This window comes from Chiloscyllium punctatum, chromosome 3 (assembly GCF_047496795.1).
Source record: "Chiloscyllium punctatum isolate Juve2018m chromosome 3, sChiPun1.3, whole genome shotgun sequence".
Lineage (NCBI taxonomy): Eukaryota > Metazoa > Chordata > Chondrichthyes > Orectolobiformes > Hemiscylliidae > Chiloscyllium > Chiloscyllium punctatum.
Genome location: NC_092741.1, coordinates 120167735 through 120195122, shown reverse-complemented (window position 1 = coordinate 120195122; position 27388 = coordinate 120167735). Strand labels below are relative to the sequence as shown.

The 27388-nt window shown below is 41.7% G+C and overlaps 1 protein-coding gene across 1 annotated transcript in view; it reads right to left on the bottom strand.

The window, feature by feature from the left end:
* Positions 1–21299, bottom strand: part of LOC140464472 (G protein-coupled receptor 137Ba-like) — a 63760-nt gene extending 42461 nt beyond the window's left edge. The window contains exon 1 of the mRNA XM_072559563.1: positions 20891–21299. Coding sequence (XP_072415664.1) covers positions 20891–21235 — 345 coding nt within the window. The 5' untranslated portion in view covers positions 21236–21299. The remainder of the gene's footprint in view (positions 1–20890) is intronic.
* Positions 21300–27388: the final 6089 nt, after the last annotated feature.

The following is a 27388-nucleotide window of genomic DNA, read 5'->3' as shown; positions in this document are numbered from 1 at the left end:
CTACCTTGACACTGCAACCACTTTAGTAAAACTGTGCTTCATGTTTCAAAGTTATGGGTAGATTTTCTGAAGACTCACTAATGATGGTCAGTGTGGCTTTATGGTTAGAATTCTTGTGACTGGAATCAGAGATTTTAAATCCAACTTCACTTACTTGGGCTCAGAATGTAAGCTGGTATTCCCTCCCCCTCCCCTTTGGAGATATCATATTTAGAATCATAGAGTGAGTAAAACACAGAAGAAAGCTACTCAATCCCCTAAGCCTTGTGTCAGTTCAGAACTGCAAGAGCAACTCAGCTAGTCCCACTCAACTACCTCTTCCCTGTAGTCCTGCATCATTTCCCTTCAGGTAATTAACCAGTTTCTTTTGATTAAATGATTGAATCTGTCTCCATCACACTGTTAGGCAGTGCATTGCAGCTCCTAACTATACACAGCAAAGAGAATTATAGCATTACTCTGCATGTAGTTACCAATGCTGTGGTGTATTAGAGCTGTTATAGAGATGTCAAATCACATGGAACTGGAGCTTGGTTTTGTACAACTTCAAATAAATTATCTTTGCTTAACAAGTCTGTATATAGTGATGTTCAATGAAGCCTGGGTGTGTTCACTCACAAGTCTAGATCTCATCTACGACACTCCCTGCGTAAAATTATTTCTCTGCATGAGTCAGTAAACCAAGGTCTCATCTGCTCACTCAGGTAAATGTAAAAGATGCTATGGCATTATTTTTATGAAAAACAGGGGAGTTTATAGAATCTCTATAGTGTGGAAAGAGGCCATTCAGCCCATCAGGTAAACACCAATCCTTCAAAGAGCACTCTACATTTCGAATAGCCAACCCCCTGAATCTGCACATCTTTGGGAGGAAACCCACACAGACACAGGGAGAACATACAAACTCCACACAGAGAGTCACCCAAGGCTGGAATTGAACCTAGGCCCCTGGTGCTGCGAGGCAGTAGTGCTAGCCACTGAGCTGAAGTCTTCCTTGTTTCCGACTCAAAATTTATTCTCTCAAACAGCATCCCTTAGAAAACCTTATCTGGTCATTATCAGGTTGGTATTTGTGGGAACTCACTGTAAGTTGGCTGCATCATTTCCCTTCAGTAAGGCAGTGACTATAATTCAGAAGAAATGAATTGGCTGCAAAGTTCCTTGATGCTGTATGGTTCTGTGCATGCTGACACTTTGACTGCCCGTCCCGGAAGTTGCTGCCCTGCACCAACCTCAGTCTGTGCAGCGGCAGTAAAAATTAGAGGGAAAATAGATTAAGATGTCCTGTGGTTGTGAAAAGTACTTTAGAAATACAAATCCTTTATGTTTTCTGAGCCTCAAGAAATCATCTCTATATTACCCACAAATTTCTGCCCATTTCCTGTCAAGTGCTCCTGTTCTGTGCAGGAACTCTCCTGAAAAACTTGTCTTTTTGTTCTTTCACTTCAGTTTCTCATTCTGCTTTATTTTCAGATTTGAATTGCCTGAACTGAATTAGTATGGCAAGGAACACAAAATATCCTTTGTAAAGAAGGATTAGCATGAAGCAGTTTGAATAGGTTAATTCAGTCACTTAAATAATTTCAGTTCATGTTTACCCAGGAAATACTCAAACAAGACCTCAATCTTTAATCAGACTGTAAAGAAAGACTTTTGTTTATATAGTGCCTCTCAAGACAGGGCATTGCAGAGCTCTTTGCATGTTTTATATATTTGAAATATAGTCAATACTGAATCATGTGGAACAAATTTTGTATTAAATTCCACAAACTAGTTGATTCAATAAATGAACAGATTACTTATTTTGCATTCAGCTGAGAGGGCAGTCAGGACTTCATTTTAACATTTCATCCAAAAAAATAGTATCTGCAACTGTGCAGTATTCCCTCAGCATTCCTTCAAAACAGCAGTCAATCCCCAGCTGGACAGAGGAAATGCTTCAAGGCCTAACTGTTGAAATGCAGCATTCCCACCATCAGCTGGGAATCACTGGTCCAAGACTGTCCAAAGTGGAGGAAGAGCATCAAACATCTCGAGACTTGCCGTCAGGAAAAAGCAGGCAAGTCTCGGCAAAAAGCCAGGCAAAAATAATGAAAGGAACATGCTGCCACACTAACACCACACCCAGCCTTTCCCTCAACCACCTTCTACCCAAGTGGAACAAAGTCTGCAGTAGCTGCATCGGTCTGTACAGCCACCTACAGACTCACCCTGAGATTGGAAGAGAGTCATCCTCAACTGTGAAGGACCCCAATGGTGATCATGATTCCCTCAGCATTGCATGATATTATGAAATCATGCTTTGATGGGTACAAATCAACAACTGATCTTTTAGAGAGACCATTAAAACAATGACTGGATTGTCTAAACTATCCTGATACTGCAACCATTTTAGTAAAACTGTGCTTCATGTTTCAAAGTTATGGGTAGATTTTCTGAAGACTCGGTAATGATAGTCAGTGTTGACTTTACGGTTAGCACTCTTGTGACTGCAATCAGAAGTTTTAAATCCTACTTCACTAACACATGGGTTTCCTCCCACAGTTCAAAGATGTGCAGGTTCAGGGGGATAGCCATGGGAAATGCAGGGTTACTCGGAGAGTGTAAGATGCTCTTTAAAGGGTTTGTGCATACATGATGGGCTGAATTGCCTCTTTCCAACTGGAGGGATTCTATGAATATAAAAGTAGAAATGTACTTCTGAGGCTCCATAAAGTTCTGGTCAGACCACATTTGGAGTATGGAGGGCTTTTGCCCAAAACATCAATTCTCCTGCTCCACGGATGCTGCCTGACCTGCTGTGCTTTTCCAGCACCACACTCTCAACTCTGATCTCCAGCATCTGCAGTCCTCATTTTCCCATATCTCAGGAAGGATGTACTGGCCCTGGAGTGTCTTCAGAGGACGTTCACGGGAATGGTCCCAGGAATGAAAAGCTAAACAAATGAGCAAGGTTTGAGGACTCTGGGTTTATACTCGATGGAGTTTAGAAGGATGAGGGGGATCTAATTGAAACATACCGAACACTGAATGGCCTCGACAGAGTAGATTTTGGAACGATGTTTCCATCAGTAGGAGAGACTAGGACCCAAGGATACAGCCTTACAGTAAAGGGAAGACCTTTTAGAACGGAGATGAGGAGAAACTTCTTTAGCCAAAGAGTGGTGAATCTATGGAATTAATTACCATAGAAGTCTGCGGAGGCCGGGTCATTGAGAATATTTAAGTCTGAGAAAGATAGGTTCTTGAATATCAAGGGGATCAAGGGTTACTGCAAGAAAGCAGGAGAATGAGGATGAGAAACTTATCAGCCATGATTAAGTGGCCTAACTTCTGCTCCTATGTCTTGTGGTCTCAAACCCCATTTCAATTACTTGGAATCACAGTCAAAGATGGCCATGCATTAAGCATCACATTCTAATTCCAAATCCATTGAAATGGAAACTAGAGACAGAATCTTACAAAGATGTGAATAATGTGGACAATGTTGAGATTTTGAAATCCAGCAAAGGCTATCTCGGTGGTAGGTGCATTCGCTTCATCTTCTATGCTTTTGTTGAGCGGCATGGTGAGCTTCTCTTTAGGCAGCAGCAAGTTCCCATTTAAGCAGATTACAGCTTATTAAAGCCACAAACCACCTTATTAATATTCAGCTTACTATCTTCCTAACACATCAAACAAACTAGATGTCAAGAAATCATGACCTGAAAGTAGGAGTGGGCACCTGGTGACTTCAGATTACCAATTACTCCAAAGGGCCTCATATTGGACACTGGGCCACAACAGCTCAGAGCATGCTACTTGGTCACTGGCTATATGTGCCCCATGTTCATGAATATTGGCGTCTGACATGTGCCAGCCTCCAAGAAGCATCATGGTACATCTCTGATCCACTTGTAGTACACTTTTATATTTGAATGCTGCACCAGCAACTGTTATTGTAATGGTGAAGCAAGGGCACTGTGCACTCAGGGACATGCACCCAGTGCACAGAGTGGACCAAGCTGCATCCCTAGGCTCTTCACTTGCTGTCATAGAGCTCACTCACTCTCAGCTTGCCTGGATGCTCACAATATCCTTGCTAAACATTGATATGATTTGCCGTGCCTTTGGGCACTTTACCCCTCAGCCTGAGATACTGGGCTCATATTACTTTAAGAGTGGTGCTGGAAAAGCACAGCAGGTCGGGCAACAATCGAAGAGCAGGAAATTTCCTGATGAAGGGCTTTTGCCCGAAACATCGATTTTCCTGCTCCTCGGATACTGCCTGACCTGCTGCGCTTTTCCAGCACCACTCTAATCTCCAGCATCTGCAGTACCCACTTCTGCCTTACATTACTTTAATCTTGCCGTGCCATGGTTGTCAGCAGACCTCAAATAGAATTCAGAATAAGGTAGGTAAACTGATGGCCCAAATTCAAGTAAATGAATATTATCTCATAGTCATTACAGAAACATGATTACAAGGAGATCAAAACTAGGCACTTAACACTGGGAGATATTTAACCTTTCAGAGAGACAGGAGGGATGGAAAAGATGGTGGCATAACACTGTTAATAAGAAATGAAATGACTTGTGAAGGACAATCTAGGCTCAGAAGATGTGGATTTGGGTAGATATAAAACAGCAAGGGAAAGAAGACAGTGGTAACAGTAATGTACAGAGTCCTCCAAACAGTAGCCACTCTGTAGGAAAGTCTATAAAACAATAAATAGAAGGAGCATGTAAAAAGTATAGCGTAATAATTATAGGTGACTTTAATCTTCATGTTGATTGTGTTAATTGAATTGGAAAATTTGGCTATAACAAAAAATTCATGGAATGTATTAGGTGTAGTTTCTCGAGCGGTATGTCATGGGGCCAGCCAGCGAGCAGTCTGCCTCAGATCCGGTGATGAGTAATGGGGCAGGTTTAATAAATAACCTCAGAGTAAAATTTCCCCTAGAAAGTAGTGATCTAGGGTGGCACAGTGGCTCAGTGGTTAGCACTGTTGCCTCACAGAGCCAGGGACCCTCGTTCGATTCTAGCCTCAGGCGACTGTATGGAGTTTGCACATTCTCCCCATGTCCGCGTGGATTTCCTCTGGGTGCTCCAGTTTCCTTCCACAATCCAAACATGTACAAGTTAAGTAAATTGGTCATGCTAAGTTGCCCATAGTGTTCAGGGATCTGTAGGTTAGTCAGGGGTAAATGTAGAGTAGTAGGGAATCGGTCTGAATGGGTTACTCTTCGGTGGGTCAGTGTGGACGCTGGGCCAAAGGGCCTGTTTTCCACACTGCATGGATTCTCTGATAACATGATAGATTTTAATATTCCGTTTGAGAGTGAGAAACAAGGGTCGAAAACAATTGTGTTCAACTGAAATAAAGAGAATTACAATGAAATAAGGATAGTGTTAGCTAAAGTGGTTAGATTAGCAGGAATGACAGTAAGCAAGCAATGGCAAACATTTAAGGAAAAATGTAAACCAGTAAGGAGGAAAGGTTCTAAGAGAGTGACACTCCTCTTCAAAAAGGGAAGAAGCTGAAAAGTGTGGAATTATAGGCTGATTAGCCTAACATCTATTGTTGGAAACGTTTTGGAAAAGGTTTCCTTACTAAGGAAGCATTAGCTGAACATTTGGCAAATCATAATCTAATCAAGCAGATCAGGCATGGCTTCATGAAAGGGAAATCATGTCTGACTAATTTATTAGAGATTTTGACGAAGTCTGAATCAGAGTGGATCGAGGGTAACCAGTAGACGTGTTGTATTTAGACTCCAGAAGGCATTGGCTAACATTCATCACAAAAAGTTAAGTTATAAGATAAATATTCCATAGTATTGAAAGTAGTATATTAGCATAGACAGAGAATTGACTAATGGACATAAAACAGATAATGGGGATAAGGGGTTCTTTTTGAGGTTGATGACCTGGAACCAGTATGGTTCCACAGGGATCAGTGCTGAAATGTCAACTATTTAGAATATATATTAATGACTTTGAGGAAGCAAGTGAATGTACTGTTGCCAAATTTGAAGAAGACGCATTTACAGGTGGAAAGGCAGGTTGTGAGAGAGATACAAGCAAGTTACAGAGAGATATTGCTAGGTTATCTGTCTAGGCAGCAAGTTAGTGAATGGAATATAATGTGGAAAAATATAAAGTTATTCATTTTGGAAGGGAGAACAGAAGAAGAGTATCAGGTAACCAGAGAGAAACTGTAAAAAGTTGAAACACAAGGTGAATTGGAGGCATTTGTGTATGAAACACAGAAACCTAGCACTCAAGTGCAGCAGATAATCAGGAAGGCTAAGGGAATGTTGGCCCTTATTTCAAAAAGGTTAGACTATCAGAGTAGGGAAATCTTACTGCAACTGCACAAGGTTCTGGTGAAACCATATCTGGAGTACTGTGAGCAGTTTTGGTCCACTTAGAGTCAGAGAGTCATAGAGATGTACAGCAAGGAAACAGAACCTTCGGTCCAACCCATCCATGCCAACCAGATATCCCAACCAAATGTAGTCCCACCTGTCAGCACCCATCCCATATCCCTCCAAATCCTTCCTATTCATATACCCATCCAAATGCCTCTTAAATGTTGCAATTGTACCAGCCTCCACTACATCCTCTGGCAGCTCATTCCATACACATACCACCTCTGCGTGAAAAGGTTGCCCCTTAGGTCTCTTTTATATCTTTCCCCTCTCATTCTAAATCTATGCCCTCTAGTTCTGGACTCCCCAACTCCAGGGAAAACGCTTTGTCTATTTACCCTATCCATGCCCCTCATAATTTTGTAAACCTCTATAAGGTCTCCCCTCAGCCTCCAACCGTCCAGGGATAAAATCCCCAGCCTGTCCAGCCTCTCCGTATAGCTCAGATCCTCCAACCCTGGCAACATCCTTTCTTTAAGGAAAAGATATTATTTTGTGGAGGCAGTTCAGAGAAGGTTTACAAAGATGATTCCCTGATATGGAGGAATTGTCTTATGAACACAGGGATTAAACAGGTTTACTCACTGGCATTTAGAAGAATGAGAGGTGGTCTCATTGAACTGTTTAGGATTCTTAATGACTTGACAGGGTAAAGGCTTAGAGGATATTTCCCCTCATGAGAAACAGAGGGTATAGGCCTCAGGATTAAGGGAAGCAAGCAGGAATTTCTTCTCTCAGAGGGTTGAGAGTGTTTGGAACTCCTTGTCCCAGACAGCTGTGTGAGCAGAGTCCTTGTATATACTTAAGGCTGAGATAGATAGATTCTTGTTCAGTAGGGGAATCAAGGGTGATGGGAAAGGCAGGAAAGTGGATGTGAGGGGTGTTGGATCAGCTATGATTCTATTGAATGGCAGAGCAAGGTTAAGGGGCCAAATAGCCCACTCCTGTTCCTATTTTTTATGATCTTACAGTCAAACAAGTCAAAGGAGATAAGCTTTGCACCCAGCACAGTAAGTCAAGGGAAGACTCAGACACCAGTGCAGGAACTTGGTATTAGTGACACAACTGCTAAGCTCATCAGAGTCAGGATCCTATCTACATAAGGAAGAGATAAATGTCGGGCAGCACAATGCCCACCGTGACCCATTCTGCCATATTGTGAGCTGTTTTCATCTTAGAACGAGATAGGCAGGTCTTAAGAGAGTTGAAAGTAAGTGTGTCATAGCTGTCACCTTTGGGGCAGGTAAGGAAGTGACATGCTTGAGTGAATGAGTAGACATTGCAGATGACATGCAGTGTTAGTGGTGTCAGGGTTGGGTGGGTGAGAGCAAGGGACGAAAAATGTTGCAGGCAATGGTGAGAGTGGTAGAGCACAGCCTTTGGTGGCAAGTGGGTGCAGTTGCAGAACTCGACTGTTGCAGAACATTGAAGAGAAGATACTTAACCTGGTGAGATGGATAAGGTCATTAGCTTTTTTTCTCACACTGTTGGACGTTTCCCCAGATAGCTGACACTGCATTAACCCAGGTGGTAAACTCAGACCAGGCTGACATAATCTGCATGTGATCTCTACTGCCAGTCCCCAGGGAAGAGGAAGTCCAGCCTCTGCATTACCTCATGCAGCAGGACCTCTGGGTTCCTGGCTGGAAAGTGGACAATTTTTCCAGGTTGAGGGCAGATGTCAAAAACCATGCAGGGCAGCTCTAGACTGATAGTGTTTGACTAGGTGCACAGTGGGCTTTTAAAGATAGCACAGGCACAAGTGATGCCAGTCTTTCAATGGACATGTACTGAGTGAGGAATTATTCAGGAATGGCGCACGATAATATGGGGCTGGAATCAGCTATGAGGGATGTCATGGTGGAGGGCTAAATATTAGACACAGTTCTGAAGAAAAGTCATACTGGAATTTAAATGTTAACTCTGTTTCTCTCTCCAGAGATGCTGCTGGACTTGTTGAGTTTTTTCAGCACTTTCTGTTGCTATTTCAGATCTCCAGGATCAGCTGTACTTTATCTCTACATTAGACTTAACAAATTGGACAATGGAATGCCTGCTATGGAAGGAATTTATCAAATCTTCATCTAATCCTGTAAACCGCACAGCTGGAATTCAATGTACAACTATCATATTTGGGGTAACTGAGTAGTTGGAGAGAGGGGCATGTGACAAGTTAGTTACTCCTTTATTTCATAACTTGTTTTCTCTGCAAAGGCAGAAATTTTAAAAAGGAGGTCCTCAAGGATAATAATATCTGGATTACTCCTGGTGCTACAAGCTAGTGAGGATGGGAAGAGGATGATAGAACTGATAAATGATTGGCTGAGAAGCTGGTGCAGGGGAGAAGGGTTCACATTGTTGAATCATTGGAATTTCTTCTGGGATAGAAGTGACCTGTACAAGAAGGACGAATTGCACCTGAATTGGAAAGGGACTAATTTACTGGCAAGGAGATTTGCTAGAGCTGCTCAGGAGGATTTAAACTAGTAAGGTGGTGGGGTAGGACCCAGGGAGGTAGTGAGGAAAGAGACCAGTCTGAGACTGGGACTATTGGGAAAGGCAGCAAATTAAATAGACAGGACAGGCAGGGACAAAGCAGAGAACAAGGTAAATTAAACTGCATTTATTTCAATGCAAGAGGCCTAACAGGGAAGGCAGATGAGCTCAGGGCATGGTTGGGAACATGGGACTAAAATATCATAACACTTACAGAGACATGACTCAGGGATGGACAGGACTGGCAGCTTAATGTTACAGGATACAAATGTAATACGAAGGATAGAAAGAAAGGAAGGGGAGTCACATTTCTGATAAAGGATATTCTGAGAAATATCCTCCTGTACTTAGGGAGGATATTTCTCGGAACATGTCCAGGGAAGTTATTTGGGTGGAACTGAGAAATAAGAAACTGATGATCACCTTATCGGGATGGTACTATAGATCCCCCCAGTAGTCAGCAGAAAATTGAGGAACAAATTTGTCAGGAGACCTCAGTTACCTGAATAGCAGGGTGGTTATGGCAGGGGATTTTAACTTTCTGAACATAGTCTGGTACTGCCATTGTGTTAAGGGTTTAGATGGAGAGGAATCTGTTACGTGTGTACAAGAAAGTTTTCTGATACACTATGTGGATGTACATACTACAGAAGGTGGAAAACCTGACCTACACTTGGGAAATAAGGCAGGGCAAGTAACTGAGGTGTCAGTGGGAGAGCACTTTGGGGCCAGTGACCATAATTCTATTAGTTTTAAATAATGATGGAAAAGGATAGACCAGATCTAAAAGTTGAAATTCTAATTTGGAGGAAGGCCAATTTTGATGGTACTAAGCAAGAACTTTTAAAAGTTGATTGGGGAGAAGTTAGCCTGTTAGGCCTCTTGCATTAAAAAAGTTAAGGAGAATCCAAAGGGATTTTATAAATACATTAACGACAAAAGGGTAACTAAGGAGAGAATAGGACTCCAAAGATCAGCAAGGCAGCCTATGTGTAAAACTGCAGGAGATGGGGAAGATACTAAACAAGTACTTTGCATCAGTGTTTACTGTGGAGAAGGACATAGAAGATAGAGAATGTGGAGAAATAGATGATGACATCTTGAAGAATGTCCATATTATAGAGGAGTAGGTGTTGGCTGTCTTGAAATACATAAAGGTAGATAAATCCCCAGGACTTGATCCTAGAACTCTGTGGGAAACTAGAGAAGTGATTGCTGGCCCCTTGCTGAGATATTTGGATCATCGATAGTGAAAGGTGAGGTGCCAGAAAATTGGAGGTTGGTTAACATGGTGCCACTATTTAAGAAAGGTGGTAAGGACAAGCTAGGGAACTATGGACCAGTGAGCCTGACATCGATGGTGAGCAAGTTGTTGGAATCCTGAGGGACAGGATTTATATGGATTTGGTTGGGCAAAGACTGATTAGGCAGAGTCAAAATGGCTTTGTGTATGGGAAATCATGGATTGCTTTTCAGACTGGAGGTCTGTGACCAGTGTGTGCCACCAGGATCAGTGCTGGGTTCACTGCTTTTCATCATTTATATAAACAATTTGAATGTGAATATAGGAGGCATAGTTAGTAAGTTTGCAGATGACACCAAAATTGGAGGTGTAGTGGACAGTGAAGAAGGCCAAATCAGAGTGCAATGGAATCTTGATCAGATGGGCCAATGGGCTAAGGAGTGGCAGATGGAGTTTAATCTAGATAAATGTGAAGTGCTGCATTTTGTAAAGGCAAATCAGGGCAGGACTTATACACTTAATGGTAAGGTCCTGGGGAGTGTTGATGAACAAAGACACCTTGGAGTGCATTCATTTTCCTTGAAAGTGGAATCTCAGGTCGATAGGGTAATGAAGAAGGCATTTATTATGCTTTCCTTCATTGGTCAGAGCATTTAGTATAGCAGGTGGGAGGTCATGTTGCGGATGTATAGGACATTGGTTTGACCACTTTTGGAATATGGTGTACAATTATGGTCTCCCACCTATCAGAAGGATGTTGTGAAACATGAAAGGATTCAGAAAAGATTTACAAGGATGTTGCCAGGTTTTGAGGGTTTGAACTATAGGGAGAGGCTGAATAGGCTGGAGCTGTTTTTCCTGGAAGGTCAGAGGCTGAGGGGTGATCTTACAGAGGTTTATAAAATCATGAGGGGCATGGACAGAGTAAATAGACAAGATATTTTTCCTGGTTGGGGAAGTCCAGGTTTAGGGTGAGAGGGGAAAGATTTAAAAGGGACCTAAGGATCAACTTTTTCACACAGGGGATGGTGCGTATATGAAATGAGCTGCCAGAGGAAGTAGTGGTGACTGGTACAATTACAACTTTTAAAAAGCATCTGTATGCATATATGAATAGGAAGGGTTTAGAGAGATATGGGCCAAGTGCTGGCAAATGGGACTAGATTAATTTGAGATATCTGTTCGGCATGGAACAGTTAGACCAAAGATTCTGTTTCCATACTGTACATCTCTATGATGATATGATTCTATGGAGTTAAAAATCGCACAACGCCAGGTTATAGTCCAGCAGGTTTAATTGGAAGCACACTAGCTTTCCAATTAAACCTGTTGGACTATAACCTGGTGTTGTGTGATTTTTAACTTTGTACACCCCAGTCCAACACCGGCATCTCCAAATCATGATTCTATGGAACTTTCTTTCTCCTTATAACTTGAAAATTTCTCACCCTGCTTGCTATTTTTTTGACTCTAAGTGTGCCGAAACAGATTTTTTAAAAAGCACTCAACCCAGAAACTGTTATCTTCAAACAACCAGATAAATCATTTGACGACATCTTTTCTAAACCACCCTGATGCTGACTTCAGAAGGACATCCGAGCTCAACATGAAGTCAGCCAAGTCACTGATCTTCAAGATTTTTAAAATTATTGTTAATGTTCTTTATATTCCATTTTATTTTACTTGACCTTATATTGCTTAACCTAATTCTGTTGCTCGATCATTTACTTTTGTGTGAACTCTGAGTATGTCTGTGAAAGAGGAACATTTTCTTATTTTTCTGAATCATGTTAATTACAACAATTGTTATTCTCTACAAAAGCAAATTACTGCGGATGTTGGAATGTGAAACCAAAAGAGAAAATGCTGGAAAATCTCAGCAGGTCTGGTAGCATCTGTAAGGAGAGAAAAGGGCTGACGTTTCGAGTCTAACTGACCCTTCGTCAAAGTTATTCTCTTAGAGTCATAGAGTCATAGAGATGTACAGCATGGAAACAGACCCTTCGGTCCACACTGTCCATGCCGACCAGATATCCCAACCCAATCTAGTCCCATGTGCCAGCACCCGGCTCATATCCCTCCAAACCCTTCCTATTCATATACCCATCCAAATGCCTCTTAAATGTTGCAATTGTACCAGCCTCCACCACATCCTCTGGCAGCTCATTCCATACACGTACCACCCTCCGCGTGAAAAAGTAGCCCCTGAGGTCTCTTTTATATCTTTCCCTTCTCACCCTAAACCTATGCCCTCTAGTTCTAGACTCCCCGGCCCCAGGGAAAAGACTTTGTCTATTTATCCTATCCATGCCCCTCATAATTTTGTAAACCTCCATAAGGTCACCCCTCAGCCTCCGATGCTCCAGGGAAAACAGCCCCAGCCTGTACAGCCTCTCCCTATAGCTCAAATCCTCCAACCCTGGCAACATCCTTGTAAATCTTTTCTGAACCTTTTTAAGTTTCGCAATATCTTTCCAATAGGAAGGAGACCAGAATTGCAAACAATATTCCAACAGTGGCCTAACCAATGTCCTGTACAGCCGCAACATGACCTCCCAACTCCTGTACTCAATACACTGACCAATAAAGGAAAGCATACCAAACGCCTTCTTCGCTATCCTATCTACCTGCGACTCCACTTTCAAGGAGCTATGAACCCGCACTCCAAGGTCTCTTTGTTCAGCAACACTCCCTAGGACCTTACCATTAAGTATATAAGTCCTGCTAAGATTTGCTTGCTCAAAATGCAGCACCTCGCATTTATCTGAATTAAACTCCATCTGCCACTTCTCAGCCCATTGGCCCATCTGGTCCAGATCCTGTTGTAATCTGAGGTAACTCTCTTCACTGTCCATTACACCTCCAATTTTGGTGTCATCTGCAAACTTACAAACTGTACCTCTTATGCTCGCATCCAAATCATTTATGTAAATGACAAAAAGTAGAGGACCCAGCATCGATCCTTGTGGCACTCCACTGGTCACAGACCTCCAGTCTGAAAAACCACCATTCTCCACCACCCTCTGTCTTCTACCTTTGAGCCAGTTCTGTATCCAACTGGCTAATTCTCCCTGTATTCCGTGAGATCTAACCTTGCTAATCAGTCTCCCATGGGGAACCTTGTCGAATGCCTTACTGAAGTCCATATAGATCACATCTACTGCTCTGCCCTCATCAATCTTCTTTGTTACCTCTTCAAAAAAACTCAATCAAGTTTGAGAGACATGATTTCCTACGCACAAAGCCATGTTGACTATCCCTAATCAGTCCTTGCCTTTCCAAATACATGTACATCCTGTCCCTCAGGATTCCCTCCAACAACTTGACCACCACCGACGTCAGGCTCACTGGTCTATAGTTCCCTGGCTTGTCTTTACCATCCTTCTTAAACAGTAGCATACGTTTGCCAACCTCCAGTCTTCTGGCACCTCACCTGTGACTATCGATGATACAAATATCTCAGCAAGAGGCCCAGTAATCACTGCTCTAGCTTTCCACAGAGTTCTCGGGTACACCTGATCAGGTCCTGGGGATTTATCCACCTTTAAACGTTTCAAGACATCCAGCACTTCCTCCTCTGTAATCTGGACATTTTGCAAGATGTCACCATCTATTTCCCTACAGTCTATATCTTCCATATCCTTTTCCACAGTAAATACCGATACAAAATATTCATTTAGTATCTCCCCCATTTTCTGTGGCTCCACACAAAGGCCGCCTTGCTAATCTTTGAGGGGCTCTATTCTCTCCCTAGTTACCCTTTTGTCCTTTATATATTTGTAAAGACCCTTTGGATTCTCCTTAATTCTATTTGCCAAAGCTATCTCATGTCCCAGTTTTTCCCCTCCTGTTTCCCTCTTAATTATACTCCTACTTCCCTTATACTCTTCTAAGGATTCACTCGATCTATCCTGTCTATACCTGACATATGCTTACTTCCTTTTCTTAACCAAACCTTCAATTTCTTTAGTCATCCAGCATTCCCTATACCTACCAGCCTTCCCTTTCACCCTGACAGGAATATACTTTCTCTGGATTCTTGTTATCTCATTTCTGAAGGCTTCCCATTTTCCATCTGTCCCTTACCTGCAAACATCTGCCCCCAATCAGCTTTTGAAAGTTCTTGCCTAATACCATCAAAATTGGCCTTTCTCCAATTTAGAACTTCAACTTTTAGATTTGGTCTATCCTTTTCCATCACTATTTTAAAACGAATAGAAATATGGTCGCTGGCCCCAATGTGCTCCCCCACTGACAACTCAGTCACCTGCCCTGCCTTATTTCCCAACAGTAGGTCAAGTTTTGCACCTTCTCTAGTAGATACATCTACATACTGAATCAGAAAATTGTCTTGTACGCACTTAAGAAATTCATCTCCATCTAAACCTTTAATACTATGGCAGTCCCAGTCGATGTTTGGAAAGTTAAAATCCCCTACCATAACTAGACTACTTTTCTTACAGTTAGCTGAGATCTCCTTACAAGTTTGTTTCTCAATTTCCCTCTGACTATTGGGGAGTCTATAATACAATCCCAATAAGGTAATCATCCCTTTCTTATTTCTCAGTTCCACCCAAATAACTTCCCTGGATGTATTTCCGGGAATATCCTCCCTCAGCACAGTTGTAATGCTATCTCTTATCAAAAATGCCACTCCACCTCCTCTCTTGCCTCCCTTTCTATCCTTCCTGTAGCATTTGTTTCCTGGAACATTAAGCTGCCAGTCCTGCCCATCCCTGAGCTATGTTTCTGTAATTGCTATGATATCCCATTCCCATGTTCCTAACCATGCACTGAGTTCATCTGCCTTCCCAGTTAGGCCCCTTGCATTGAAATAAATGCAGTTTAATTTATTAGCCCTACCTTGTCCCTACCTGCCCTGACTGTTTGACTCACTTCTGTTCTCAGCTGTACCCATCTCAGATCAATCTCATTCCTCACTATCTCCCTGGGTCCCCCCCCCCCCCCCACCTTACTAGTTTAAATCCTCCCAAGCAGTTCTAGCAAATTTCCCTGCCAGTATATTAGTCCCCTTCCAATTTAGGTGCAATCCATCCTTCTTGCACAGGTCACTTCTGCCCCAAAAGAGATTCCAATGATCCAAAAATGTGAATCCTTCTCCCATACACCAGCTCCTCAGCCATGCATTCATCTGCTCTATCCTCCTATTCCTGCCTTCACTAGCTCGTAGCACTGGAAGCAATCCATATTACTACCCTTGAGGACCTCCTTTTTAAATTTCTGCCTAAATCTCTGTAATCTCCCTTCAGAATCTCAGTCTTTTCCCTTCCTATGACGTTGGTTCCAATATGGACAATGACCTCCTGCTGGCCCCTCTCCCCCATGAGAACATTCTGCACCCTCTCTGAGACATCCTTGATCCTGGCACCAGGGAAACAACACACCATTCTGCTTTTTCTCTGCTGGCCACAGAAACGTCTATCTGTACCTCGGACTACAGACTCCCCTAACACAATTGATCTCTTGTAAGCCAACGTACCCCTCGTTGCATTAGAGCCAGTCTCAATATCAGAAACTTGGCTGTTCGTGCGACGTTCCCCTGAGAATCCATCACCCCCTACATTTTCCAAAACAGCATACCTGTTTGAAATGGGTATATCCACAAAAGACTCCTGCACTAGCTGCCTACCTCTCTTACCCTTCCTGGAGTTAACCTATCTATTCTTCTTAAGAAACTCAAGAAACCTACCTGTGTCTTTTGTAATGATACATCAACAATTAAGCATTCACTGAATCATGATCATAACCTTCTCATAGAAGTAAAAAATTTTTTTAAATCTATTGCAGTCAAATGAGTGGAAAACTAGAAAACCACTCTCCCTGTTCTCATCTAGTCAGTTATACATGACAGCCTGGATAATGTACACAGCCTTTCTGACTCAGTGAGGACAATTTATCTACTGAACCAGGCTGATGAAGCTTGGTATTCGCACTTGATTCACAAAATAAGTTAGACCACTCTCAGAGTTTGTTTGGCCTGTGGGTTGTGTGGTCTCAATGTTTGTATCAAGGCTTTACCAATAAATCTCTGGTTTTATCACCTCATGTACACGTTGTAATGGCCTAGGATGGCCATGAAAAGGGTTTCACATCAAGACAAGCTGCCCTATGGAATGTCATCTACTTTGCCAGGCTCCTTTGATCAACTGTTAAGGGTAATGTGAAATTGAGGCTAGCAACCAGGTACACAAGGACATGTGACTAAAGTTTAGGAGCTCCCATTGGTTGTCAGTAAGGTTCTGACAAGGTTTTCATTTGGGTTCCTGTTCTGTTTTCAGTAGAAATGTCAGACCAAAATTCCCAGTAATCCCTTTGCCATTGTGACATATAGCTATGTAATCAACAGTATTAAATGATATTATTTACCAGAACCACTGTTGTAAAATGGAATTCAATGAATGTGGAATTCCCCAAGAATATCTGCCATTAATTATTTAACTTGGAAAATCCCCAGAAGCATTTCAAATGAAATGAATGATATTGCACAGATAGTCTTAAATGTGTAGCAAACAATAATGAGAAAAATGATAAGTGAACTTGCATCTGATGTTTGTTGAGGGAGCAATGTTGGTCAGCTGACCAGAAGCCCTACTCTTTTTCAAAAGGTGCTGGGGGAATTTATCTGATGGAAGAGTTCAACACTTCATTCTAAGAATAACAACTTGGACTGTTGCGTGCTTACTAGAATTAGTAGCCAGCTCTAGTGGCTCTAGGGGAGGTGTCCTCAAGCTGCAGAAATGATTTTCAACGTTAAGCAGCTAAACAGGTCCGCCACAGACTACAGAAGACACAAAACAGAACTGAAATCACTTGACATTGGAGAAATGCCAAAACCTACTTTAAACTTCTGCTTTCTTTCCCCAAGTGATATTCCACCAAAATACATTTACCTTAAATCTGTCTTCACAACAAGTTTTCCCTTTTAAAACCTTTTATAACTTTCTACTCAATTTACCCTCACATTTTCTGCCATAATGAGAACAATCACTGATGTCTCCACATAACTGAAGTCTAACCTGTCCCCTATCATACCAGTAAATCTCTTCTACACATTCTCTGAGCTTTGTCATCCTTCCCAAAGTGCAATAGCCCAACTGGTCACAAAAGTCCAGCCGAGGCACAGTGTTTTTTAACCCTTTTATACCATATGAGTCTGTTTATAAAACCAAAGCTCTTTAATGATTTTCACAAGCGTTTTCAACCTGTTCCATACTTACATCTTCAGGTCTTCTAATTATATTGACATACTTGTAAAAGTAAAGTCGCCATAGTCCTAGCAGATCATAGCACTACTCTTTCATTAAGAAGAGATGACCAGTGGTGGTTTAACCTGAGGGTCACCATGTTTCACATGAGGAGATGTAGTTGAGAATGAGAGTCCTTCATGGTAACCTCAGATGGTGCGGGAATTGAACCTACACTGTTGGTCTTACTCTACATTGCAAACCAGTTATCCAAGCTAACTATCCTCTATACCTGACTGCAGACCCCAGCTTGTTCTTTCTATGTTAATAGCCCTTGTTGTAGCAATTGCCAATTATTGGCAGGAATGACAATGTGGGAAGTTTGAATCTAGACAACATTATCACTCAACCCTGCCATAACTTTCTTGTGATATTTTCTCCTTCCATGGATCAGCTTTAGCTATTAAAGACTGGTTTTATGTAGCTACAGGGCTTTGAAAATTCTTTAACATTGTGCTTGCGCAAATTAATCTTTTATTCTCTAAATTAGGTAGTCCTTTCTTGCAGGCATACACATGCCCTTAACAAAGTGTGCTCCTCTCCACTTTACCTAACAGTACAACAAATAGATTTACAGGTCTGTTTACCATTGATGACATTATTAGTGCCAGATTCCCTCTACCAGACTTCAAATATTATTCTCAGAGTACAGTGTAGGCCTCAGTCTAAACAACAGGAAGTTTGAGATTATGTTACTACAGTGAGTATAATCTGCATGTATACAATATTTGAAATAGAGAAGTGTTCCTGCAGTTTCAGGAACTGTGAAAATTTGTTAAAAGTGAGGTATTCTCGCTTTGAGAGATTAATATTCTTCCCCTCACTGAGTCACTTCAACACTGGGAAGATCAGAGCCGTTGTCTAAGATCTAGGAGCAGGGATAGAAAATTCAACCCCTTGACCCTGCTCTGCAATTTGATACTATCATGGCTGATCTCATTTCAGCCCCAACTCCACTTTCTTGTCCATTCCCCAATAACCCATTACTGATTAAAAATCGGTCTATCTTCTCCTTAAATTATTCAGTGTTCCAGCATCCACTGCCACTGAGATAGTGAATTTTACACCGGTTCATGACCCTTAGACGGAATTTAATTCCTCTTTATTTCTGTTTTAAATCTGCTACGTCAGAACCTAAAGCTATGACCTTCAGCTTAAATTGCTTCATAGGGGGTAACATCTGCTCTACATCTACTTTGTAAATTCCCTTTAACATCTTACGTACCTCAATTGGATCACTTTGCATTCTTGTAAACTCTGCAGAGTGTAAGCCTAAACTGCTTAATTTCTCTTCTCTGGAATCAATCTGGAATAAGGCTCCTCTGATCTGCCTCCAATGCAACTACATCCCTCCTCAAGTAAGGGGACCAAAACTGTACACCAAGTGCAGTCTCACTAATGCCTTGTTCTGTCACAGCAGCAATTTCCTACATTTATACACTATTCTTTTAGCAATTTAGTGGCCTCTCCACAATTATTCTGTAGCCAAATCCATCCCCAGCTACTGTTTCTTCATCTGAGACTTCTAGCAATTTCAGCATCCTATTGACCTCGGTCTAAAGTTCCAACCCCATATCCCCTAGATCACCAGGACTACCAGAATTGTAACAGCATTCCTCTTTCATCCTGCCTTATCTCATATGCTGTTTGAAACACTCAACCATACTTTTGTAATCAATGCTGTCCAGGCCAGCAACCCCCATCCTTCAACCACCATAAACTAAAACTCTCTAAATCCCACCACCTCCCCCCTTCACCTCTCTCCCCATGCCTCTGCATCCCCCATTCCTCTGAAATAACTCTGCTTCTCCAGTTTGAGTTGATGTAGCATACTCACCACATCCTTCACTCTGCCATTAGTGCTGTGTCTTAGCTGCATCGGCTCAAAGCTCTAGATTCCCTCCCTAAACCTCTCAGTCTATTTGTTTTTATGACTTAACCTTAAAACCTATCTCTTTCTGAACAAGTTTCTGGCCATCTCCTGTTAATTACGTTCCTGTGAAAATGCCTCAGGCTGTTTTCTTAATTTGAAATGCTTTTTAAATACAACTTATTATTGCACTGTCTTCCTCACCTTTATCAATTTCACAATCTACATGTCTTTATCTTTCCAATTAAAAGAAAATCCAGTTTTTAATTTTTTTAGTACTGGAAATGGTTTGCAGTTAGTTACATGCAATCTTTCAAAAACCACAAACGTCTTGTCATTTTGCATCTCAGCATCAGTACGAAATATGTTGTAATCCTACAGTCCTGTGGTCACATCACACATTCTCTCCATTTACTACCTTCAGTAATCAGGAAGGTCAGGGATGCAAATCTGTTTGCTTACTTTTCGGACACTCGTACTTTCACCATAACAACCAACAAAACTAATAAACTGGAGAATCCATACCTGGCAGGGTGAGGTTGGTATGAAAGCAGACTGATATGGTATATGTCAGTGGGCATCTGAATCATTGTTCACTATCCTGCTAACAAGGGCAGCTTCATTTGGAGACATCATGGAAAAATGTGGAGTCAGAGAGGATATAGTGCAAGGTAACCTTCATCTGACACAAACTTAGAAAGAAGCACAGGTGAAGGACTGGAAATATTTATCAATAAATTTATAGACGATGTTTCATATTCAGAGGGTGATCTGGGCAGGTTGTCTCCTGGGTTTGTCTTCTTGACTACCTTGCAGCTTTCCCCACCCCATCTCCCGTCCAACCTCTAGTCTTGGAAATTATCAGTTGGTGAAAGACTGCAGTTGCAGCTCATGGCATCAGTCAGGCCTTTGTGTTGGAAAATTATTGAACACCTACTCCAGAAACTTCAGAGCAGAATCTAGACTGTTATTCCACTGCACTATAATGGAAATGCCATATTTCAGATGGGGCGTTAAACATATGTTTGGCAGGTCCTGTCTGGCAAAAGATCCCATGCAATTATTTGCAGTCAGAAGGTTAACTCTCTTGGTGGCATTCAATCAGAATCTGGTCATTTATTTCATTGCCGTTTGTGGGAGCTTCACAAATTGGCTTCATTATTTCCAACATTACTACAGTAACTGAATTTCAAAAGAGCTTAATTTACTACACAGTGTTATGGAAGTGTTGCGAAAGGTGCTATTGAAGTGCAAACTTTCTTCAGACACAAACTCATGTTGCATAAATTTTGTGGGCCTCGTGATTTAACCCGTAGTCTCCGGCACAGTGAGACCAGTTACACTGCTCATTGTATGCCTATTGTCTCTTGATCAGTTACAAACTTTCTCACAAACCGATTCACAGGAGCGAGATAGTTTTTGAAATGTCATGAGAAAGAGAGAAAATGTATTTGAAAAACAACTTTAATTTCTTCCCACTCAACAGACCAATTTTAGAAAACAAATCTTGAAAAACATATTTCAACAGAAAGTTGATAGGCATCCATTTTAACAACTGGCAATCTTTTGTAGGTAAGAAAACAAAGACATCAGTACTCACCTGAGTGAAGTATAGATTCATCAGACTTAAGGTGAAGAACTGGAGGCAAACTGGGAAACAGTAAAGTAGCCAGAAAACAAAGGGGCCAAATGAGTTAGCCAGCACAAAATCTTTGAAATAAAATGAGAAAAGGATAGTTCTGAGAGCTGCCCAGAGCAGGCAGAGAAAGAGAAATACCGTCTGGTAACTAAACCTTTTGTGTTTGTAGTGCAGAATGAGCCAGAGCTGTACATACACAAAAATAAAAAGTAATGAGTAAAAGGCAGTGTAAGCAACAGTCAACCCCAGCTTCACAAAGGCAGGGACAGCAGGCGACAGAGTTGGAAGGGGCATTTCCACATCCATTAATTTGTTCTTTGTTCTCTACAGTCTCTCCAACCATAAGATTTGTTTCATTTCATCGGCTGAATTAAACAATTCTCAACTTCCTGCTCCTGCAACTGGAGACAGCTTGCATAAGCACATGACCAAACCAGAATGAATCATTAAATCTGAGGTTTCGTCAGCACTTGGCAGGAAACTGAAAGTTGCTCATTTCAAGGCAGTTTTAAAATACCTATGTCTGCACTTAGAATGTACTCATCTTTGGCAGAGCCACATAGGCTGGGCATCCACTGACAGTGTAAGTGCACAATGGTCTAGACTCCATTCAATATGAAGCATCTTCAGTCTTGGCTAAACAAACCTTCAAACAATCCTCTGTTTGGAATCGAGAGTTGAAAAGAATTTAGATTAAATTTTGGAAATTTTTAATATCCAAGTTTTCACTTCAGTTCATCCATAAAGATATAATTCAATTCCCCCAATCAAATATACCACATGTGATGTGAGTGGAAATACATCCTAATTCCACTTGATAACTGTATCACTATCAAATCCAAGTCTAATTATAATATTATCTGTCAAATTAAGAATCAAACACTGTTTTATCTCAATAGTTTTGGGAGAAATAACTTTAATATAAATTTTCTGCTTCCCATTCTTATGTGGGTCCTGATGGTCCAAAGATCCATAGACACATGTTTAGTTCTTAAACATTATCCCTAGCTCCAGTTGGGCAGGTGATTGCCTAGTGGCATTGTCACTGGCCTGGTAATCCAGAGACTCAGGTATAATGTCCTGGCAGACCTAGGTTCAAATCCTATGATGGTGGCATTTGAATTCAATAAAGAAATCTGGAAATAAGACTCCAAGACCATGAATCCATTGGTGGAAAAGCTCATTTGATTCTTTAGGGAAGGAAACTGCCACCCTTGTCTAGCCTACATGTGACTCCAGACCCACAGCAATGTGGCTGACTCTTAACTGCCCTCTGGACAATAAACACTGGTGTAGTCAATGTTGTCCTCGTCCTGTGAACTAATTTTTAAAAAGTTTCCACACATTGAAATTTACTGAAAATACATGCAGTATGTATGCTCTCTCAGCTTCAGTTTGACCTTGATATAGCACAGTGCAATATAGCCACACGTCCACCATCACCAACACCCAACGACCCAGCCCCGCACCCCATCTAACAGAAACGTTTACTCTTCAGTGAACCCACCGCCACAAACTACCTGCCTCTTCATCGGTACAAAAAGCTAAGCTAGTCCACCTAGGTTGGCTACTTGTAACTCAGTGCTAAAGTGCCTCTGCACTAAAAAAAAGACTAAGATGCAAAGACTTGCTGCCCTTTATTAGGCACTAAAGACCTTGTGCACTAAAATACAGGCTAAGACATAAAAACTTAGAAAATAGGAACAGAAACAGGCCATTTGGTCCAATGATTCCATTCTGTCATTCAACATGATCATGACGTCCATCCCTATGCCCATGTCCACTCTTTCCCCATACCCCTTGACAACTTTAGCTTCTCAAAATCCACTTGTCTCTTTCTTAAATATATTCAGTGACTTTGCCTCCAGAACTGTCTGTGGTAGCGAATTCCACAGGCGCAATATCCTCTGAATGAAAAGAATTTCTTCATCTTAGTTTGAAATGGCTTACCCCATATCCTGAAACATGACCAGTTGTGCTGGACCATCTTTGCTTGTGAATCATCATCCCTGCATCCCTGCCCAGCTCTGTCAGAGTTAAACACTTTCAATCAGATCCCCTCTCATCTTTTAAACTTCAGAAAGTACAGGCCTAGTTGACACAATCTGTCCTCATTCAACAAATCTGCCAACCTAGAAATCAACCTGATGAACATTTGCTACACTCCCTCGATGGCAAGTATGGATTTTCTTAGGTGAGGAGACCGAAACTGTACAAATTACTCCAGGTCTGGTCTCACCCAAGATTCTGTACTGCTGCAGTTAGACTTCTTCGCTCCTGTAATCAAATCCTCTTGTAATGAAGCCCATCATATCATTTGCCTTCCTAACTGCTTCCTGCCCTGAATGCTTGCTTTCAATGACTGGTGATGCAGGGCAGTTGTGTACACCAGTGGTTTACAATCTCACCGTGTTTGTATATCAACCTTTCTCTCAATCTATCACCATTTAAATGATGCTCTCTCTGCCTTTCTCTGTATGTAAAAAGAACACAAAGTAAAGACAAATGTAAGCTCCTTACAGTGTAGACAGGAGAATTGATCATTGAAAACAAAGAAGTAGCAGAGCAATAAAACACTTAGTTTTGTTCTGACTTCACAGAAGAAGATACAAAAATCTTTCCAGAAGTGAACTAGTTAGATAAAAATAATATACAAGGGTATGGGGAAGAGGAGATTGGCACTAAGTAGCGATGCTCACTTAACAAGCTGGTGCAGGCAAGAGGGGCTGAATGGCCTGCTTCTGCGGCGTAATACTGTCATTCTATGAAGTGCTAGGGAAGCAAGGGTCCTTTGGGAAGGAAATATTGAAGGAAAGTAGCAAAACAAAAGGACTGGTAAAATAACTGGGACTGCAAACTGATAATCCACATCCCACTGTACTAAAGGAAGTGGCATTGGAAATAATAGATGCATTGTTTGCCATTTTCCGAAATTCTGTAGATGTTGTAACATTCTGGGAGACTGAAGTGTCACAAATGTAACCCCATTGTTTAAAAGAGCAGCAAGAGAGAATACTGGGAATCACAGACTAGTTAGCCTAATATCAGGAGTAGAGAAATTGCTGGAGTCTATTATAAACAGGATACCTGTAATTACAAAAAACAATAAGATTACAAGTAAATAAGAATTTATGAATGGTAAATCATGTTTGACAAACCTGCTGGAGTTTTTGAGGACGTAACTGGTAGAATAAATGTCGAAGAACCAGTGGAGGTGGTGCGTTTGGATTCTCAGAAAGCTTTTGATTAACTCCCACATAAAAAGTCATTGTGTAAGATCGAAGGACATGGATTGGTGGTAATTCATTGGCACAGATTGAGAATCAATTAACCACAGTTGAGCCACTTTTCCTGTTGTGCTCTTTCACCTAAAAGGAATATGTAAGTGCTACAATGCATGCATTTATTCCTTAAATATTGAACATTGCCTGTCCATTGTCATAGCTTTTGATGAAGTAACCCAGTCTGTCACAGCTATTTCACCTCTTATACTATCGTAATTTCCTTTGTTCTGATTTAGCTTCTTAATTTTGTACTGGACTATTTTCACTTTCAATCCCAATGAAGAACCCTATCATCCTATGGTTACTTTTTCCTAAAGGACCTCTCAAAATAAGATTATTAATTAACAAAACTAACTCTAAGATAACTTTCTGCCAAGTTGGTTCCTCAATGTATTGGTCTAAATTCTACCTTATATGCATTCCAGGAATTCATTTGCTACAGTATTAATGCAAGTATGGTTTACCCAGTCTATATATAGATTAAAAATACCCATGATTACTGTAGATTCCTTGTTGTGTACATCTCTAATTTCCTGTTTAATGCTATCATCTACCTCACTATTACAGTTTGGAGACATTTAGACAACTCCCACTAATGTTTTCTGACCATTGTTGCTTCTTGGCCCCACTCAGACTGATTTGACATCTAAATTTCCTGCACCGGTGTCCTTTTTCACTATTGCACTGATTTTCTCTTTTACAAACTAATATCACTCCACCTCCTTTCCCATTTTGTTTGTCCTTACTAAAGATTGAATATCTGGAGATCCAAGATGGTGGTGATCCAGTAGGTCTGCCCAAAAACCCAGACAAAGTGGTGTATTCGCCCTCCCTTTCTACCCACTGTGGTGCAATTCGCTGGTTCTAGACTTCTAGAATTGCTATTTATTAATTTTAGTGTTTTTTTTCAGAGGAAAGGAAAAAAGAATGACTAAGGGAAAAGGACCACGAGGATCGCAACAAGTAGGGCACTCCCTTACAGCACTGGACATGACCACGGCTGTGGCATTGGCCTCCGCGAACGCTCTCGGGGAATTACCTGTGGAGCAGAGCCTGGTCTCGCAACTTGTAAAACTCTGAGAGAAGATCGATTCAGCAATGGAGGCAATCCGGAACAGGCTGGAACTGATCTCGGCCATGTTGCAGAAGCATAACCAGGAGATCCAGCGACTCAGGCGGTGCATCATGGAGGTGGAGCAATGGGCCACGGCTTCTGAAACCACAGTGGAATCTTCAGAGGGCCGGGTCCAGGCCCTGGAAAGGCAGGTACAGGCCTTAGTCGAGCAGGTCGACAACCTCAAAAAGGTAAAAACAATGACTGCAGATGCTGGAAAGCAAATACTGGATTAGTGGTGCTGGAAGAGGAAGGCCAGCTGGTCAGCTTCTTGGAGCAATGGCTCCCGCAGTCTTTGAGCTGGAAGTCGTGGCGGACCAGGTGCAGGTCAAGTGTGCCCACCAGTCACAGTGCACAGGTCTGGGTTGGACCAGTGGCCCTGCCCAGTCCTAGTGCGACTCCAGCACTATAGAGACAAGCAAATGGTGCTGGAAGCTTCTAGAGCACTGAGGAAGGATCCACAAGCTCTGATATATAAAGAATCAGGAATTATGTTCTTTCAAGACTTTTTTGCGGCCATGAACCATACGAGAAAGGCCTTTGATGAGGTAAAAAGGAGGCTGAGGGATTTGAATATTCAGTAATCTCTAAGATATCTGGCAATATTACATTTCAGCCACAGAGGGTCTGTGCTTAATTTTGATTAATCAGAAAAGACAAAAGACTTCCTGGACATCTTAAAATAGACTGGCTGGCTCAAATGATATGGACAATCATGTTTGCTTTGGTTTTTTTTCTGTAGTTTTCCTGGTTTACCTGGTTTTGTCTTTCTAATATGTGGGGAGACTCCTCTTTTCTTTTCCTTCTGTCTCTGTCTCTCTCCTCTCCCTTCCTTTTCCCCTCCCATTAGCCTTTGTTATTCTATCATTCCCTTTTCATTTCTCTTTCTTAGTAAGGGGAGGGGGGAGCAGGGGGTGGTCGTCTTCCTTTTTTTTTCACCAGGATTGTCTAGGGTCAAACAATGGCTGTGATGGGTTGACTGGCCACTTTTAACTTTCTTGTTGTAAGAACCGTGTAACTTTTTTGTACTTTGTTTTGTCTGCGTTTGGTGTGTGGCTCCAGCTACAAGGAGCCATGGAGGGGTTTGTGGGTCGTATGAGTGTCCCCTGTGAGCAAGGGGGAAAGTTTCCTCTGAGTTGTGTTGTATGTTGGCTCATTGTAGAAGTAGTTGTTAGAAGTTTTTGATTTGGCAGTTTATGTAGTTGTATTTTCAAGTTTATACGAACTATTTACTGTTTTCACTTGGGGTGCTATAAATGGGTTCTCCTCCTTGGGAGTCATGGCTTTGGATGGCTACGGCTACCCGGTCATTTAAATGGTGCACCTGGATTGTTAAGGGGAGTCATTCACAGATTAAGAGAAAAAAGATACATCCAAGCCTTGGAAAGGAAAGGGTTGATGTGGCCTTGCTGCAAGAAACACATTTAACTGACAAGGAGCACTTAGCGATGCAGCAGGACGGTCTGGCCAGGTGTTTTTTTTCATTCTTTAATTCAAAAAATAGAGGAGTAGCTATACTTTCCCAGAAGGATCTTCCATTTCAGTTGTTAGACTAAATTAAGGATGAATGTGGACAGTTTCTGATCCTTAAAGCTTTAATAGATGGAGAGGAATATGGGATCTTAAATGTATATTGCACCCTGGCACACCCCCTCAAATTTTTAACGGATGCACTCTCTAGGTTGATGGCCCTTGGGGCACATCATATAATTATACAGGGAATCTTTAACTGATTTATTGACCCTGAGGTGGATAGGATGCCAAGGGGTCTCACGGGTATATCCCCACAATTCAGGCAGCTGGTGGACCTGAACAGGGAGCTGGGGTTGGTGGATGTGTGGAGATGTCTTCACCCTGACAGTAGGGACTTCACCTTCTTCTCTAATCCACACAAGTGCGATATTAGGATTGGCATGCTTTTTTGCCAATCGGCATTTTTGGATTCGGTGCTGTCCTGCAGAATTGGGAACATAGCCATTTCTGATCATGCAGCAGTGTACCTGGAGATTAAGGTCGATGGTGATGGGACAGGCTGGCGGCAATGGTGAATTGATCCTTCCC